The sequence below is a fragment of the Neopsephotus bourkii genome, unplaced genomic scaffold (assembly GCF_033783945.1).
Source record: "Neopsephotus bourkii isolate Nb327-2 ecotype Australia unplaced genomic scaffold, CSIRO-AGI_Nbou_v1 NB_1433, whole genome shotgun sequence".
Classification (NCBI taxonomy): domain Eukaryota; kingdom Metazoa; phylum Chordata; class Aves; order Psittaciformes; family Psittacidae; genus Neopsephotus; species Neopsephotus bourkii.
The window spans coordinates 5,003,922-5,021,888 of record NW_026901910.1 but is presented as its reverse complement, the minus strand read 5'-3'; the positions used below and the strand labels follow the sequence as shown (position 1 = coordinate 5,021,888).

At 47.0% G+C, this 17,967-nt stretch overlaps 2 protein-coding genes across 6 annotated transcripts in view; both read left to right on the top strand.

The window, feature by feature from the left end:
• The window catches only part of ZBTB44 (zinc finger and BTB domain containing 44), a 398,215-nt gene that overhangs the window by 160,841 nt on the left and 219,407 nt on the right, over positions 1 to 17,967 (top strand). The gene's annotated exons all lie outside the window — the stretch shown is intronic.
• The window catches only part of APLP2 (amyloid beta precursor like protein 2), a 42,834-nt gene that overhangs the window by 13,644 nt on the left and 11,223 nt on the right, over positions 1 to 17,967 (top strand). For 4 of the 5 annotated variants that reach the window (XM_061368557.1, XM_061368556.1, XM_061368555.1 and 1 more), the window contains exons 2-9: positions 6,287 to 6,460; positions 7,621 to 7,750; positions 11,124 to 11,236; positions 12,629 to 12,804; positions 13,335 to 13,552; positions 15,176 to 15,343; positions 17,319 to 17,434; positions 17,746 to 17,820. In XM_061368557.1, coding sequence (XP_061224541.1) covers positions 6,287 to 6,460; positions 7,621 to 7,750; positions 11,124 to 11,236; positions 12,629 to 12,804; positions 13,335 to 13,552; positions 15,176 to 15,343; positions 17,319 to 17,434; positions 17,746 to 17,820 — 1,170 coding nt within the window. The remainder of the gene's footprint in view (positions 1 to 6,286; positions 6,461 to 7,620; positions 7,751 to 11,123; positions 11,237 to 12,628; positions 12,805 to 13,334; positions 13,553 to 15,175; positions 15,344 to 17,318; positions 17,435 to 17,745; positions 17,821 to 17,967) is intronic. The other variant, XM_061368558.1, reaches the window with a different exon arrangement.

Genomic DNA, 17,967 nt, shown 5'->3' with positions numbered 1-17,967 from the left:
CAGGCTGAGCCTGCTGACGGGTGACCTCAGGCAAGTCACTTGACTTTGTGCCTTAGTTTAGCCCAGGAATAAATAGGTCCAGCTCCATGTGCTGCGATATGACTTAGGATGTCTGCATGGAAAGGGGCCTTTAAGTGGCTCTGGTGCTGTGTTTTGCTGGAAAGGGGAAGGAAGAGGCCGTAAGTGCAGCCATCCAATGCTTTGCATGGAAATAGTTCCTGAAATCCTTGTGATGAGCTGAAGGCAGCTTGGCAGATGAAACATATCTGGACTTACCTGTGCACTGTGTAAGGGTTATTAAAGGCGTAATAGTGCTGGGTTTCTCTGTTTTCAGGGTGGCTTTAGTGGTAAACTGTTCCAGTCCCAGCCATTAGCCCCAAGTTTTGCATGCTTGAGGCCTATAAATTAATCTCTTTCTAAAGGACACTGGTCTGGGTACAGGAACATTTGTTTAGGGAACGTTCCAAGCGAGTTGATGTGAACTCAGCCTCTCTGGGGATAGGAAAGAGGATGCCAAAGGCAACTGCATTACACAAACAACTTCAGGAAGCCAGGACTATGCTGAGCTGTGGCTTTGCTGGGACTAGCTATGCACCAGTACTGCCTGCAGTGCTGCTTTCCCTATCTGAGCATGGCTGTTCCCCGGTGCAGATGTCTGACAGGCACATTATCTGCCCAATGACTCGTGTAGGCTTTGTTTATGGAGCATGATAAGCAAGAGGAGGAGGAGGAAATAACCTGCTGCCTCATTAATACAAGCTTCAAGGGCAGAACGGCTGCCTGGGAGTCACAGGTACTTGGACATTCCCCCTTTTCTCTGCAGGAAGGGTAAAGCTCTGGATGAACATCCATCGATGGTTGTCGCTGTTAGGCATCCAGTATGAACTGCGCCCCAGCTAACACTGCAGCTCCGCACCGGTTCCCAGTTTGCTGCTGGTGCAGGATCCTCCTCCCCAAGAGTCAATAAAGGACGAGCAGATGAGAACTCCTCCCCTTCCAGCAAGTTAAAGCAAGCCAAAGGCTGCCATTTCTGCCATTGAGATTCAAAGGCAAACAGGGGCTGGTATTATCAGCTCACACCAGATCTGCCTGCAGACAATAATTCTTCCTGCCTTGGCCCCCTGCCCGTGTGCATTATTGTAATTATCAGCAATGGAAAAAAAAACCCTAAAGCAATAAAGCTGGGATGAGCTGCTGGGCTGAGATTTACTGCCTGCTGTGTCAGGCATTCATTAGCCTGCCTGGGTTCCAGCCACCTATCTGCTGAATAAAAGCAGGAAGAGGAGTGAAGGAAAACCAAGCATGAAACCCAGTTGGAGGCAGGAATTGAAGGCTTTGCTCATCTGCACAAGTTCGAAATCCCAAAGCAGGGGAATTTTAAGTTCTTGGGCCTAAAGTTTGGAGCAGCTTGCTCCAAGTCCCTGTGTCCAACCTGGCCTTGGACACTGCCAGCGATGGGGCAGCCACAGCTTCTCTGAGCATCCTGTTCCCTATCCTGAGTCCTCTGTGCAGTTTTCAGCCCAGGAAAGGGTGGAAAGGTGAAATATCCATGCATTTCAAAGCAGCATCCATTGAGGGTTGTGGTTCCAGGAGGGCTGATAAGGTAACAGTGCTCATTTTAGTATCAAAGGGACTGCTGGAATTCCTCAGTGGCCTTGAAAGGGTTCAATTTATAACCTCCGTATGTGTGGCTATTACAGTGACAGAGGAGGAGCTGCAGCCTTGTGCTGCAGAAACAAGAGGAAATGCATTAACAAAACAGTCTTCTTTCCTCTTCTTTCCCTTTTTCCTTTAATGAAGCAAAGGTGGGAGGTGTTCATGAGGGTAGGGAGCGTGCTGAGCAGCGTGTTCTCAAGTCCCTTAGGTTGTGCTTCACGTGCGTTCCGATGTTAATAACCGGGATTGCTTTCAAGGGGCTTTGCTTAATTAAAACCAACCAGCACAGGCAATCTTCCCAAGTAGTGCCTGGCGTTCCGTGGCAGCAAAGAGATGGGGAATTCTTGTAACTCTTCCAGCAGGGAATCTGCTGGGACCTGCAGGCTCTGTTGCAATAGGCTGCGCGTTTCCTTCTCTGGCCACCAAGTCAATGCCGTTCACAATCAGAGCTTCATTTCAGCACCTTATGGATGCTGCAGGCTGGAGTTCCAGTTGGAAAACGACTTAATCTTCTGTGGCTTTATCCAGGCAGGGCTGCTGGTGTTTTGCCTCAAAGGAAACCTGCTGGAAACACAGTGTGAGTTTTCCTTGCAGGCTCTCTGTACTTCTCAGGCTCTGATTTTGCACAGTGCATGTGTTGCGACTGTCTTGGGAAGCAATTTGGGAACAGCTCTTTAGCATGAATGAGAAGGGAATCAAGCTCCCATCCACTGTGCTTTTACTTGAATGAAGATTGATACTGCAGCTAGTCTGATGAGATAGGCGAGGGGTCTGCAATGTCTGACCTCACTGAAGATTCAGGCCGTAGTTAAATGATGCTGCTTTGTGGGTACCTTTGTGCTATCCAGGTACTCAGGACCTCACTTCTGTCAAACACAGGGATGAACTTCTCTTCCCAAAAGCAAACCTCCAATGCTGAAGTCCCCAGCAGCACATGGCAGGCTTTCCTGACCAGCACTGGATAGGGAGCTGGGCTGAAGAAGCCTTGTTGTGTTGAGCTTTAACAGATCCTGGAATTAAAAGGCAAGGATTATGTGTGTGGTTTTCAGGTTGTATCTTTCCAAACCAGAACTGCGATGTATTGCATGTGTTTGAGGGGTAGATGTCCCCGTTCAGCACAACTGGAAGGGGATAGTAGTGAATTAAAATACTTAGGCATCAGAGGGAAAGATGTAGAGGTTTGGATTCCAGTGTTTCAGGGACCATAAATCAGGCACTGTGTGACAGGGTGAGGTATTTAGCTGACTTTAACTGGCCAGAGATTTATGTGTTTATGGAATCAAGAACTTCCTTGGTCTTGGAAAGCAAACTTGGGTTACAGAATGACACCAAAAGGCAGAGTGGAATTTATCATGAAGCATCCTGTGAATGCGAGTGCCAGTGGGGAAAGTGATAGTTTATGTAAATCTGTTTCCCAAATAACATTCATCTTGCTCTCACATTATGGATATATATTAATAGGATAATAGCTCCTCAAATAACATTCGATGAGGAGGTACACAACTGGATCAACTCCCTTCCATTATGTGTGTTGCCCCTCCTAAGCTGTCAGCCTGCTTATTTAAGAGGTGGAATAGTTGCTCCCCAGCACTGAAGGAGGCGGCTGCTTCCATTTATGGCTGGGAAATTCCCAAAGAAAAATGTGCTGTCAGCTTGTTCATCCCTCTGCAATGTGAGTTCTCTGCAGTGCTGAAGAGCTTAACGAAGGGCATGGCTTTATCCCAAGCTTCGTCCTGGTTTGCATGTTCCTTAGCTCTCCTTTTGCAAAGTGCTGCTTGGGGATGCCCCATCCCTGGCAGTGCTCAAGGCCAGGTTGGATGGGGCTTGGAGCAACCTGCTCTAGTGGAAGGGGTCCCTGCCTGTGGCAGGGGGTTGAAGCTTTAAGGTCCCTTCCCACCCAGACCAGTCTATGAATGTAGACTGGATAACCTCAGCCTGAGCAATCCACTTTTATTTCTGATGCACTAAGGGCAATTGTGTGTAACAGCTCAAATTTGTCCCCAGAAGGTGACTTTCTTCACTACTTAAGTAGCAGTGTTAAAGATGTGGCTTCCACTGGTACAGATTTCTGTGCCCTGTTCTCTCATCACAGGTCGAATGAGATGAACATGCTGCATTTTAACTACTGGGGTTGGAGCAGCCTCTCACTCAAAACCCTTATCTTGCAGATCATGGGGTTAAAGAGTCAGCATCGCTTACTCAACAGCCTGATGTGAGACAAGATTTCTTCCATTGGATTAAAAGTGATGAAATCAAATCATTGGTGCCTCCTTTGTTCAGCTGTGAACTGGGGCTTAGCGTGCTCTGGTAGCTGGGGCAACAGCCCTGCTCTGATAGGTAAAGTATGTGAGCAATCCACCGGGGAGGAGGAGTGATACCTTTGCCATAGTGCGAGGTGTCAGGCTGGAGAGACAGCAAAAACAAACCCTGGATGTGCCTGGGGCTGCTCATGATGTCAGGAGGCTGGTATGTGTTTGAACAGGAGTCTGCTCATGCAAGAGCTGCTGTGAATGGATCACTTAGGGGTGTTTCTGCCTCCTTTGCTTATAGTTACCTCATTTCGCTGCAGTTTGCTTAGGAGAAAACAGATTCCCAGCATCAGTGGTGCTAAAGATCTCCAAACCATTCCAGACCCCTTTTATTCTCTTTTGATGCGCTGTATTCTTGCAGGGGTTAACACCTTGTGCACGCTCCATCTTGCATTTCCTTTTGTCCTTTTCAGAGTTCAGCTTGAATCTTGGATGCAGTTTCCTTGTCATCAGACAGAGTGATTCTTCCCTTGAACATGTCAAGTCTTGTGCTCTCTGGAGCGTGGTGTTGGTACCAACGTGGTGTTGGTTTAGAGAGAGATAAAAAGGCCCTCTTACAAAGGGTGTATGTGTGTGTTTATAGAGTGATGAAGGAGCATTCTACATTGGCCTTTTTCTTCTGGAGGGCTACAGCAGAGAGGAGGCAGCACAGGAGCATGGGTTTGCTCTCTGCCATCAGCACTTGATAGAAGTGAATGTCTATTGAATGGTTTGGTTCTTAAAGGAACAAAGTTACTGCATCCTGTTACCATCAGTGTATTCATCCCGAGCCCTCCTATACTTGTGTTATTTCTGTTAGGACAGAGCACAACAAATTCCTATGCTAAACTTGTATGTATAAGTGAACTTGGAAGCATTCTGTTGTGGGACATCGATGCCAGTCTCTTATATATGGTTCAGTGTTTTATGACTTTGTGATCTGTGCCAGAGCTTGCTCTCATATTGGGTTAGATTAAGTAGAAGCTGCTTGTATAAGACTCTGTCTTAAATGATGTGCAGTGGAATAAGTCCTTGAACCTCAAGGGGTGGGTTTTCTGTAGCTAAGACATGAATTTAGGCCTTTGTGTCTCATCCCAAGCATGTGGTCAGCACTGCACAGTCCTTGGCTCCTTGTTGAATGTCTGATCTCCAGGCACTGATTTTGTGTGTAAACAGGGAGGGGGAGAAATGAACCTGGTTATGATGGAGTGAATGTTTTCCTACTATCCACCAAGCAAGAGCTGCACCCAGCCGTTGTCCCAGTGGATTCTTCTCTTTCTTTGTTTGCTTCAAGCATGCATGTATTGACACAAGCTGGTGGGGACCTGCAGGCAGCAGGAATGAATGGTGCCCACAGTAACGTGTGTGGCTTTGAGTGTATAAAAAGCTAAAGATGAAGGCCAGGAAACATGAATCTGTGGGGCAGTGGTCCCTGGAGCCTCTGTTTGTAATCTGCCTTTTCTGAAGCAGCTGAAGTGGATTGTTGAGCTTTGGAGTTTGGTTTTCTTTGCCTTATACCTCTACTTTTACAACAGTGAGTAGTTGTGTAGGGGCAGCATGTCCAGCTCCCAGCATTCACTCAGGCTTTTCAGCAGAAGCCCAAGCCTGCAATTGAATTTAATCCCCTTTTTCTCCTTTTGGTCAGGCAGCGAGATTGCCAACAGGGAGCCTGACCTTGTTTGCATTGATCAGTCTGCAGTTTGACCCACATGTGGGGCTGGGTTAGTGGGGTTTTGTCTGCCAGGGCAGGCTTGGAAGTGTGCAGAGTACGCATCAATCCAGGCAGGACAAATACCCATAGGAGTGCACTGACCGAGAGACAACAGGCTTTGAGGACTTGAATGCAACAGCTTCTAGTTCAGCAAAGTCGCCTTTTCTTGTATGTTAGAGCAAGAAGCTTCAGTGTTTCCATCCCAAGTTTGTGAAGCTTTTGGGAGAAGCACAGACTGGGAACTCTGAGGTGGATTTGAGCAGCTATTCTATCAGGATTAGCAGTACCGTGGGTAACCTCACAGAGGTGTTTCTGCCAAAAGCTATTGGTATTAGTTACTTATCTTCAAATAACCTAACCCTAACCCTGGGCACAGCCTTGAAGTGTGAATTACTGTTGGTTTTGGTAAGCTGTTGAAGTAATAAAAGCAGAGTTTGGAGAAACACTGTTGAAAACATGATGTGTGCTGAGCATCTTTAAGGAATATCATTACAGAATGGTTGGGAAGACTCCTCCAATGTTCTGGATTAAGCAGGAGCTCTCTAGAGGAGCTGGCAGAGGCCTTCTGGTTCTTTGGGTTCTGCTTTCCATCAGACCATGCACTCACTGTGTCCTGTCTTTGTGTTCGCAGGCGCTCGCAGCCAATGCAGGGGCAGGCTTCGCGGTGGCAGAGCCTCAGATTGCCATGTTCTGTGGGAAGCTCAATATGCACGTGAACATCCAGACTGGGAAATGGGAGCCTGACCCTTCCGGGACCAAGAGCTGCTTTGGAAGAAAGGAAGAGATCCTGCAGTACTGCCAGGAGGTGAGTTTTCCTGTGTGCCCCTGCATCTGCACTGCAGCCAAGGAATTGGATTCCCATTTAGGCGGTCAGTAGCAAATTAACCCTGCAGGAAAAGAGCTTGCTTTCCACTAGCTCGAGTGCATGACCTGTTTGCAGAGCAGGGAGGACACTGCAGCGGGATTGAAGAGCTGCCTCTGGTTTAAAACAGCCACAGAAGGGATCAGTCTTTTAAGTAGAGGGTTTTTGCAGCGGTATCTCCAAATCTTAACCTGATTCACCAGCATCACCATCACATTGTACATGATGGAACCTGACATTATCCTCATCAAACTGTGGCTGGGTTGTTCTCAGCAGCATGTTCAGATCAGCCAGACCATTAGAAAAGTACCTTCCTCAACGTTTTGACAGTATTTACAGGCTCTTTATGCATTATTGTAAGAGATGTAATGTCCTTTCAGTGTGCTCCAGATATGCTGTAGCATATTGGCTTTGGTAGCTGCCTTTAATTGCTCTTCTGAGGTGACAGGCAAGGAGAACACTCTAAGTAATGTATCTTTTAAATAGGAAACTGCTAGAATGCACCATGTCTGGACTTAGATAACTTTTAAAACTGTTTTACAAGGCTGATGTAATTGGGGCTACATTTGGTTCACATAGTAAAAGCCTAAATATAAGTCAGCGTCTGGACTTGAGAACTCGAGGAGGATGTAGGAATGATACTAATACATCATAAATGGAGCAGGCATAAGGAAACCTGAGGAGGTAGGTGCATATTAGCCCGACAAGTGTCTGAAGATGGTACTAAACCCTGTTTGTTGGTGATTGCCCTCTTCCAGAGGGTATCATGCTGCACCAGACAGAATGGAATGGAGAAATCTCCTCCAAACCCAAGTCCTCCTTCTTTGTTACCATGCAAAGCCAAACACCTCAGCTCAGTGCCAGCAAAGGCTTTTGCTGCTGACCTGGCTTCCTCCTGCTGCAAAGAAGTGATGGATGACACATTCCGTTTCTCAAGCCCTGGGTGCCAAACAGCTTTTTTATGTCTTCAGCTGTTGTAAGCTTGATCCAGAAGAGAACGTGTGTCCATGCGCGGATTGGAACTTGGCTTTGTGTGGAGAATCAGCCTCGCTGCTTTGGTGAGGAGCCACTTTGCCCATTCTCTGTCTTTGCTTATGAAACAGATGTATCCAGACCTGCAGATTACGAACGTGGTGGAAGCCAACCAACCCATTAGCATCGACAGCTGGTGCAAGAGGGGGAAGAAGCAGTGCAAGGACCACACTCACATTGTCGTGCCCTACAAGTGCCTGGGTGAGTGGGTGGTGTGATGTGTTTGTGTGTTCACAGGGAACAGGCTTCTAACACAGCCAACAACCGAGCTTGACAAGGCTTCTCTCCTCCCAGGTTGCCATTTCCACATCCAGCTTCCTCTTAAACGTTTTGGTTTCCACAAGATGGAACTCTCCCTGTCTCAAACAGACCGACAGCTTGATAGCAGCTGTGGTGGGATAATGGTGCCTGGCATGCAAAAGAAATCCCCGTTCCCTCTGCAACTGCCATAAAACCCTGAAGGCTATTGTACTTGAGTATCACAAAGACATTGGGATTTAATACTCTGATCCTATTTTTGTGGAGCTTTAATATTTTGTTGCCTTGGAGACTCCAATGCTCAGTGTGTTCAGGCTTCCTGCTTTGGTCTTGGCAAGAGATCTCTATTCTATTTCCATGACTATATTTAAACATTGCTGTTCCAAAGAGGCCCTGCTTCTTGCAGCTGTATCCCATGTCCCCACTTTGAACTGGGAAAGAACATCAGAGAAACTGATGGATTTCATGGTGCTTTCCAGAATCCCTCCATCCACTGGAATGAAGGCAATGAAGGCCCATGTTTAGCTTGTTTACCTTGCAGCTTTTGACCTGTAGGTTGTGCGTGACACTGTGCTGCACTGCATGTGCAGACTAAGCTTAGTCTCAGCTGGCTGATTCTCTTTGGAGTTATCCACTGGAAAATAGTTGGTTTAATGGAAGTCTTGTGCTATCTTGGGGAGTCTGAGTGCTGGGAGCATTGAGTGGGAACCAGTTTTCCTTATCTGTGGCCTGATTCCAGGTTAGGATGTGGTTTGGCGTAGGAGAACACAAGCAAATCTGCAGAACTGTATGGGTACTTTGTCCTGTATGGGTGTGTATATATACATACACCTTCATATATACATACATATATGCATATATATGCACACATATACATATATATATACACATACACACACACATATGCCTTCCAATAGACAATCATAAAGCACATCATAAACATGGAAGCTGTTGTGGAAGCAACCTGGGAGAAAGACTCTTGTCTTTATAGATGTGCCAGTTCAGGTTTGAGAAGCAACCAAACCCAGCTGCTTATGCAGAGGATTCCTAATGGAAATCAGGATGAAAGCAAGATCTCTGGCTTTATGAGGAGTCATCTTGTTGAGGAGTAATCCTTCCCCAAGCCTATTCTCCAGCTGAAAAATAAGCTGATTTTAGTGACGCTGCCCTAAAATGTGATAAGCATTAAACTCTCTGTTCAAGTTTGTAATTAGTGTCTTTCCCAGTGTTCCTGGCTTGTGCTGCTCAGCCTGCGAGGCAGCTTTGGCTTGCAGAGCTGAGTGGCAGCTCAGTAGTCCACATGTACATAAAATACATTCTCTTGTTTCCAGCAGCCCACAGATTGCTCCTTGCAAGTGGATGATGTGTTTCTGTGGGGTGCATAGGTAGTCAAGGGGGTTTTGTTCCCATTCCTGCTTGTGTCGTCCTCCCTTCATTAAAGCACAGACTGTCTTGAGGGAGGATTTTGCTGCTTGCTGATGAACCTTCTCCTGCCTCCCCCCTCAGCAGTGAAAGCTCTTTTGTCATTCAAAGGTAAAGAGGGGAGAAGAGAAGCCATTAGCACTGCCACTGAACTGTAAAACGAAGGTAACAATAGGATGATGGGAGCAGGGCTGAGCCTGCTGAGGTGTGAAAAGACAAGCTAGGCTGCTGGGTGGCATGGAAACATAAGAGGTGACAAGGAAACACTTCTTACGCCTGCTCTGAGCTGAAAAGGGAGAGGATTTGCTTTTCTGACAGTGGCCATCGGTGGGGAAGGTGTCATTAACATACAGCATGTAAGGGTTGTCCAGGTCCTAGGTGGATTGAGAGGCTCTTCCATGTGTTCTGTGTGATGGTGTGAGGATTCAGCGTTGTTCCAAAGAGCTCTTTGTTCACATTTACTGGTCATTTTGAGTCTTGTGCCTTCAGCCCCCAGAACCTCAGTCTCTTGATTTTAAAGCTTGGTCAGTATAAGCTTTCCTATCAGAAGCATTGAAACCTCTCCTGAGAGGAAAGGATTGAGTTTAAAATCTAGGTGGCCTGTTCTGAGATAAGGAAATGGGGGAAGAGCCATTTCTCTGTTGTGCTTACCAGGCTGATGTTAAAAGGGTGATGTTCAAGTGTTAGTTGATTTCGTTATCTTGCATTTGTCCCCTCTTATCTGCCCCTAAACTCTGCTTAACACCCTCTGTGTAGGGCGTAGGAGCAATGTCCCTGAGCCTTTGCTGTCGGTACAGAGTGGCTGCCAAGTAACTGGTCATGCAAAATCATAACAGGTATTTGGAAAAGATAACGTTGGGCAAATAATTCTGCTCCCTGGAGGCTCTGTGGGGAAAGGCCTTTTGACTCAGAAGTGTTCCCAAAGTGTAGATGAGGCCCTCAGCTCCATGGTTTAGTGATGGACAGTGGTTGGACTTGATGATCTCAAAGGTCTTTTCCATCCTGGTTGATTCTAAATTGAGTTGTGGTGGAAATGCAGGCTGAATGCTGCTCAGTCCAACTAATACAGAGGCTGGAGAGCAGGCTGATGCTCTCCCTTCTTCCTCAAAAGCAACGGTCTGGTTTTAAGGCAGTGCCAACACTTCATCACGCTGGTGAGGTGGTGGTTATCTAAAGGATGGCATGCAGTGTATTTGCTGGCTCTGCTTGTACCCTGGGCTTTAAGCTTTGTAGCTTTGCTTTTTCCAAGCCTGCTGTGTTCTGGTTAGGACAGGAGCATCCGAGTCAGGGAATGTGCTGCAGTTGATCCTGAATTAAACCATCTGGAAACACAACAAGACTTGCTCAGATGCCCAGATACTGAAAACATAGATAACACCCGTGCCATGTAAAAGTGTCCAGGCTGTTACAGCACCCAAGAGCATGACATAGCTTTGCTATGGTGCTTAGAAAGTGGCCATTAAGTGGTTTGAAAACGTCCATTTGCAGATGCAGTGTTTTCAAAGCTCTCTATGGAAACCCTTCAGTCAATCCTGGCTCATCCATGAACAACTGTTTAACTTGCACTGGAAACTTTAGCCTTCAGTGCAGCCTTAGGGGTCAGATAATGTTTCAGCAATTAGCCCCTATTCCTGTTCTTAGAATCCCAGACTGGTTTGCATTGGAAGGGACCTTAAAGCTCATCCAATTCAAGCCCCCTGCAACAGGAAGGGGACACCTTCCACTGGAGCAGGTTGTTCCAGCTTGGAAACTCCAAGGCTCTGATTTTCTGTCCCCATTAAGAATACACTGAACTTTCAAGGCACTTGTGCAATGTGTGTTTTAGTGGAGCTCTGATGGTGGCGTTGGTGTCTGTTAAGACATAGGTGAACTGTGGATGCTTCTTGTTTTTCAGTGGGGGAGTTTGTAAGCGACGTCCTGCTGGTGCCAGAGAAGTGCCGGTTCTTCCACAAGGAGCGGATGGATGTGTGTGAAAGCCATCAGCACTGGCATACTGTGGCCAAGGAGGTAAATGACCTGCTGTGGCAGCAATATTTATCATGGATCCATCCCCTTGGATGTATTGGAGCACCCCAGCGTTCATCTCTGGGGTCTGTCATTCCCATATTGCAGCCTGCAGCCTGAGGCAGAGAGCAATGAAAAGGGAAGTTAAAAGCACTCAAGTGACTTAAAACAACCTCTGCAGCTAGCTGAGTTACCCCTCACTCACGAAAGGAGCTTGCCCAGGATCATACCCTAGGATGGAGCTAGGAATAGAAGTCAGGTCTCTAGGATATTGCTTTAACCAGGGCTCATCCTTCTTTCCAGGTTAGAGAGCCACCGTGTCCATGGCTGGTTCCTATTTCCCTTGCACATTAAGCATTAATGTACCTGCTGCTGCAGGGGATTTGGATGGCAGCACTTGCTTGGGGACAATCCGAGTTCCTGGTGCCTGATTAGTGGAGGTTTTACATAAGAGATGGATTATCTTCTCAGAATAAATCTAGCCTGGGGTTGGGGGGGGGTGTTGTGTGTTGGTTTTTAATCTGACTAGCATAAAGGTTGCAGATTCTCTGCACACCCTTTTGAGCTGGGGTAAAGAAAGCAAGATGCATGTGTTGAAACAGCAGCACAATGATCAGTGATGTGCTAGTGAAGAAGAGGTTAAAGATGCACCGGTTAAACCTATTTCTTTAAAATCCCAGGGGCAAAACCCAATTGAAATAAAGCTGTGCTGAAGCAATCCCCTTTTAACTGGGGGTGAACTTGTTGATGGCGAGCATATTTAAAAGTCACTCTGCTTTTGACAGAGTTGGAGACCTTCTCCAGAAATATGTGGCTCATTTTCCATCCGTGCTGTAACAAAGCAAAGCACAAAAGGGTTCTGATGTGCATAATAAAGCCTTTCTTACTTCATTCTTTTCTGGGGCACCACAAAGCCATGTGTTTCCTTAGCTTACGAGACGTTTATAGATGCAAGGTCTGATCACAGTTTGCATTTGGCTTTTTCGTGAATTATCAGATTGATTTTCATCTTCAGCATGTTAAAATAATCTTGACATAAAGTCCATTGGAGTGATTATTCACTTACTGCAGTGTAAAGTGTAATAAATAAAGTTTAATGACATGGCCAGCCCAGAAATGCAAACAGCAGCTCTGCTGCTTTGGAATGCTCCTTCCCTGGAGTTGGTACAAAATGTTCTGAGCTTGAATCTGGGACTTCCCTTCAGATGTTGATTCAGCTACAAGATTCACATCCGTTTTCCTTTGATATTAGACTTGGGTTGTGTGTTGCTGTTGTCTTTTTGCTCACAAGTATAGACTGTTGGTACTAATCTCAAGGTCTGTGCTAGGCAAACTTCACCTTTATCCAAAGCAAGAGCATGATGCTGAACTGACACAAATGGGCTCCTCTTTCAGGCCTGTCTGACAGAAGGGATGATCCTGCACAGTTATGGCATGCTGCTGCCCTGTGGAGTAGACCAGTTCCATGGAACAGAATATGTATGCTGCCCTCAGGCAAAGGTTGTGGATGAGGCTCTGTCCAAAGAGGAAGAGGATGAAGATGAGGATGAAGACTATGACCTCTATAAAAGGTAGGGTTGTACTAGCACAGATGGTGACAACTCTGTATGTGAAGGGGCTGTTAGTGAATATTTCACCCTTGTGAGGATAGAGAGGAGAATTCCTGTGCTTTTGAATTTCCCAAAGGAGCATCCTGAGCCTGAACGAGCCTTGCAGAAGGACAGATGACTTTGCAGCACTCCTATTAGCAGAGGAGCTGAACAGTCCCCCCCCCACTCCATCCTCAGACAGTCAAAAAGATTGACTGTGACAGCAGTTACCTCCCCTGATGGTAGAATTTCACTTAGTGATAAGAAGCTGATGAGGAAATGCAAGTAACCTCCACTAAGCCAGAGGCATGGAGAAGCTCTGCCTGCAGTAGGTGTGTCTGTAGTGAGGGAGGTCCCATCACTGCAGTCAGTGGGCTGATCAATAGTTGGTCCATTAATTTTTCCCATCTCCTGTGTTTCTAGAACAGATGAAAAGCAAATCATTAACACTGGTACATCAAAGGTTGTCTGCAGAGTGATCAGTCTTAACTTTAAACCCTGTATCCCTTCAGTGAGTTCCCTACAGAGGCAGGTGTAGAAGACATCACAGGAACAGCTGTGGAGGAGGATGAGGATGAAGAAGATGAAGGGGAAGAGGAGGAGGACGTGGTGGAAGACCGTGATTACTACTACGATAGCTACAAAGTGGATGATTACAACGAGGAGACCCCCACAGAGCCAAGCAATGACAAGGCTGCTCCTGAAAAGGAAGTCAACAGTGACATGAAATGTAAGTGATGTTCCAGCCTGCAGGCCTCTGGCTTCCCTGAATCATCTCCTTGGTCATAGGTTCTTGATCAAGTCACTCAATGCCACCTGGAGGCTGTATTTGCCAGATGAGTTAGCAAACAGAGGAGAAGCTGATGATGCTTGTGTTTCAGGTGATGAAATGAACTCTCTAGAGCATCCTCCATGAAGGTGCAGTTTTGGGTCAGAAGAACCATAGCTGCATAGGCTGCTTTTTGGAAAACCCTAGGCATTTTGGGGACGCTCTGAATGTCAAATCCTAGTTTAGGGCGATCATGATGGTGCTGAGGTGCTGGCACAGGGTGCCCCATCCCTGGCAGTGCTCTCAAAGCCAGGTTGGACACAGGGGCTTGGAGCAAGCTGCTCTAGTGGAAGGGGTCCCTGCCTGTGGCAGGGGGTTGGAAGTGGGTGAGCTTTAAGGTCCCTTCCAACCCAAACCAGGCTGGGATTCTGGGATTCAACACCAGTTGACAAAAGGAAACTAAAAGCAGTGGGCTATATTCTGCAGGGGTGGCATAAAGGTGCTTCCTGGCCATTTAAGAGGAGCATATTTGGTGCTGCCTTTGCATAAACCCTTCTCTTTCCTGCAAGAAAGCCAGCCAGCACAATTGGCCTGCTTCTATTACACGGGTGACCCAGGCTTTCTGCAGTAATATTATATACTGTGCTTAAATGGTAGGTGCCGTTGCAGAGGGCACCTGCTGGTTGTGTGGTGCCTCAGCGTTATACGATGTCCTCTCCTTTGCGTGTAGAAGTGTCTGCAGAGGAAGGAGGAGGGGAGAGGGAATGAAATTCAATTAGCTCCAGATCACTGCATCCTTGCCAGCACTTCTTGCATCTTCCTGGTACAATGCCAGCATGCTGCAGATAATTTTACTTGCTGAGACAAGGCTTAGCTCATGTATGTCCAGGACTGTTACAGCTCTGGTGTTGAAACAGCCTTGGAGCCATCTGATTGGGGGGTCTGTTTTGGGGTTCCACAGTCTTTTTTTCCCCCAAAGTGCCACTAACAGTTGCTAAATCACACGCTGTATCTGTTCTCTTGCCTCAGAATAACCCAGTTACGTGCCTGCTCATTGTGAAGCAGCCCACATACCGTGGCTACCTGGAGTTTCAATGGTTAGCATATAGATGTTTCCAAACTGGAAAACCTAGCAGCTGAGATCGCCATGGTGATCACGTTCCTTGTGCTTAGCCTGCCTTTTTGCTTGCTCTTATACCTCACCTTTAAGATGTGGAGTGGCTATCCAGGCAGAGTGCAGACAACAGGACATGTTGGGATGCTTTAAGCGGCCCTAATGGGTTTTCCTTCCATCATGTCGGTTTTATCTTTCCATCGTGCTGGGATGCCTGAGGCATAACACTGTGACATCAGCCAAACAGATCCTTGTTGTTTCAGCCTCTAGCTAAGGAGAAATCACTCAAAGCACCACGTATAGGCACCTTCCTAGCAAGCCTTGGGGTGAATGCTTTTGTAGTGTTGGATATCCCCCTCCAAAACTGACAGAAGCCCTTTGGCCGGTGAAGGTACAAAGTAGAGCCACCCCCGTGTTGTATGAAGTGCTCAGCAGGGCTTGTGCTCATGTTCTAACCCGTCTCCACACAGCTGTCTGCTCCCAGGAGGCGATGACAGGGCCCTGCCAGGCTGTGATGCCTCGTTGGTACTTCGACCCTAACAAGAGAAAATGCATTCGCTTTATATATGGAGGCTGCGGAGGCAACAGGAACAATTTTGAGTCAGAGGAGTATTGTATGGCTGTGTGTAAAAAGATGAGTAAGTCCTGCCTCCCACTGGCCCTTTTGCAGCTAGCCACTGTCTGTCTGGCGTTTGGTGTCTCCTCCTCCTTGCCTAGGTCAAGAGAGGACACGTGTGTAGCTTATCCTCTTGGTCCTGGTGTCTGCAGCAGTTCCGTCTGTCCTTTTGCAGCAGTCTCCTCCTGTCTCCGCTTCTCCGAGTCTTTAGGGGTGAGCTTTCCTAGGGTGTATGGTGTCTGTGCTCTCCGTTGGCTTGCAGCTCTTCCTAAGGGTGTAGTTGTCCTCTTCCGGATCTACAGCAGGGATTATGGGCTGTCTCTCTTGGGAAAAGGCATAGCAAAGGTATGGAAGGAAGCACTTGCTTTCCCCAGTGGTGTTCCATCCATCGTCTGTCCTCAAAAGCAGGCTGCCTCCTCGCTGTTCTCCCGGTAGTGGGCACTTTCTTGCTATTGCATTTTGAGAAGGTATTGGAGAAGGAGCCTAGAATTCAGATTCCCACTTGCAGCTTGGTTTGAAATATGAATCATGACTCAATCCCTGTGTTTTTGAGAGCTTGAGGTTTTTGGCACCAGCTTCCAGCGGCTTTTATGTCAGATGATAAAACTACCCCAAACCATTTTAACCTCCTTATTAATCTTATTGTTGAACTCCAGCACTTCCACTTCAGCTCCCATAAAAGCCTTTTGAAAGGCTTTTTGTGTTATCTGGGGCTTGGCAGTCTGACTCCACAGCCATAATCCTGTTTACAGAATGGGCTTCATGCAAGTGCTTTAGATTGGGCTGATCTCACCGAGGCGGTGAAATAAAAGATGCGGATGTCAGGGGCTTTTTGTCTGAAACTTTGTCCTGTAACAGAGGGATTTGGGGCTGGGAAGAGGCTTCTCTGTGTCCAAGCCTGGTTCAGGAATGCCATGAGCCGGCCCAGAATATGGTACTGATCTCATGGTGTCCCTTGCACACAACTGGAATACCTGTGTGTTATGTTGCTGTTACTTCAGTTATCCTTTCCCCTTTTCTTCACTCCTTCTTCCCTAGTTAGAATAAAGGTTGTTAGATTCAGGTACATCTAAGCTGCTGAAGTGCCAGGTAATTCTTTTCCTGAAGCATTCAATTACATATTGAAGGGTTTTTCCACCCAAATAACTAATGTTACTCCCCTTTCTGCCCTCCCTCTGCTGAAGGGCAGCGATGGAGAGCATCCTGTTTGCCATAGGGCCGTTGGGAAAGGGCTTTGGGATGTGTAGCTTCTAAAACAGAGCACAGAAACTTGATTCAGCATATCCTGAACTGCAGTTTGTGGATTACAGATCCCCCATTGTGGAGTCTGCATTGTGGATTATTGGATAATGCTTGGAATTATCAGCTCTGAAATTGTGTTTCTCCCCTTGTCAAAATTGAATGTCTTAAAAGATACCAACAGTCCAGTTTATTGGATGAGCCAGCTTGTCACACTGAGCCTCCTTCTGTTGCTGTCTTGTCTAATATCATTGCCTGTTAGTCCTGCATGGTGCATCTGGTAGGGAAGGTAGGTTTGAAGTGTCAAATATTATGCAGTGTTTTGTGCAGACTTATTTTTAAGCTCCCTGATCGTATTAATGGTGTCTGGAGCCAGCTTGTCAGCGAGCTGCTAATGCACAAAGTGTCATTTAAACTCTCCAAAGCTAATGTGAAAGGGAAGAGAGAACAAGTTCTTTATTCTGCAATCCAAGTCGTTCTGTTGCTGGAGCTGAATAATGCTCATCCCAGAACTAATGGGAGGACCGGTTGCCGCAGTGCATTACCGTGCTTTGGGGATGATGGAACTAACTGGTGCTGTGCAGTAAATTGGCAGCTCAGTGGTACCAAACTGGACTGCTGGTAGGTGGTGGTTCAGTAAACTCAGCCTGGCAGATTGTTAATGGTACAGGAATGGAGCTTTCCTCTCCCTCCCTATCCTTTGCCATCCAGGATCACGGGGTTCTGCACTGCTGCTTACCCTTACCTTCTCTTTGCAGTGCCAACCGATGATGTGGATGTCTACTTTGAAACCCCAGCTGATGACAACGAACATGCCCGCTTCCAGAAGGCAAAGGAGCAGCTGGAGGTCAGGCACCACAACCGTATGGACCGGGTGAGCATCTAGCTTTGGTCCTTTATCAGCTGTGTTCGGAGAAATTGATGGTGGACGGGTGATGATGGACTCCGTGCACCAGCCTTTCATGTTGCTTGCAATATGGCAGTTAGATTCTCATTTCTTCAGGAGTTTTGGGAGAAGGGAATCAATGGGGACACTTGGCTTGCTGCTCAGTGGGTTGAAGGGCTAGGTTTAAACCCCGCTGCAGCACTGTTTTCCTAGCCAGGCTGTACAGGGATCTGCGTGCGAAGGCAAATAAGCTCGCAAAGATCAGATGTTGATTTGGGTTCTGTCCTTTCTTTGCCCAGGTGAAAAAGGAATGGGAAGAAGCAGAACACCAAGCTGTCAATCTGCCCAAGGCGGAAAGGCAGACTCTCATTCAGGTAAGAGCTGAAGGACGTAAAGAGGGAAGTTACTGGTGCTTGGCCACCTTCTTCTCAATAGAGGTCAAAGTGTTCAAAGCCAGCGGGCAGCTGAGATGGAAGAACAGCTTTCCTGTTCTGTCAGCAGCTGCCTCGTAGAGCAGATTT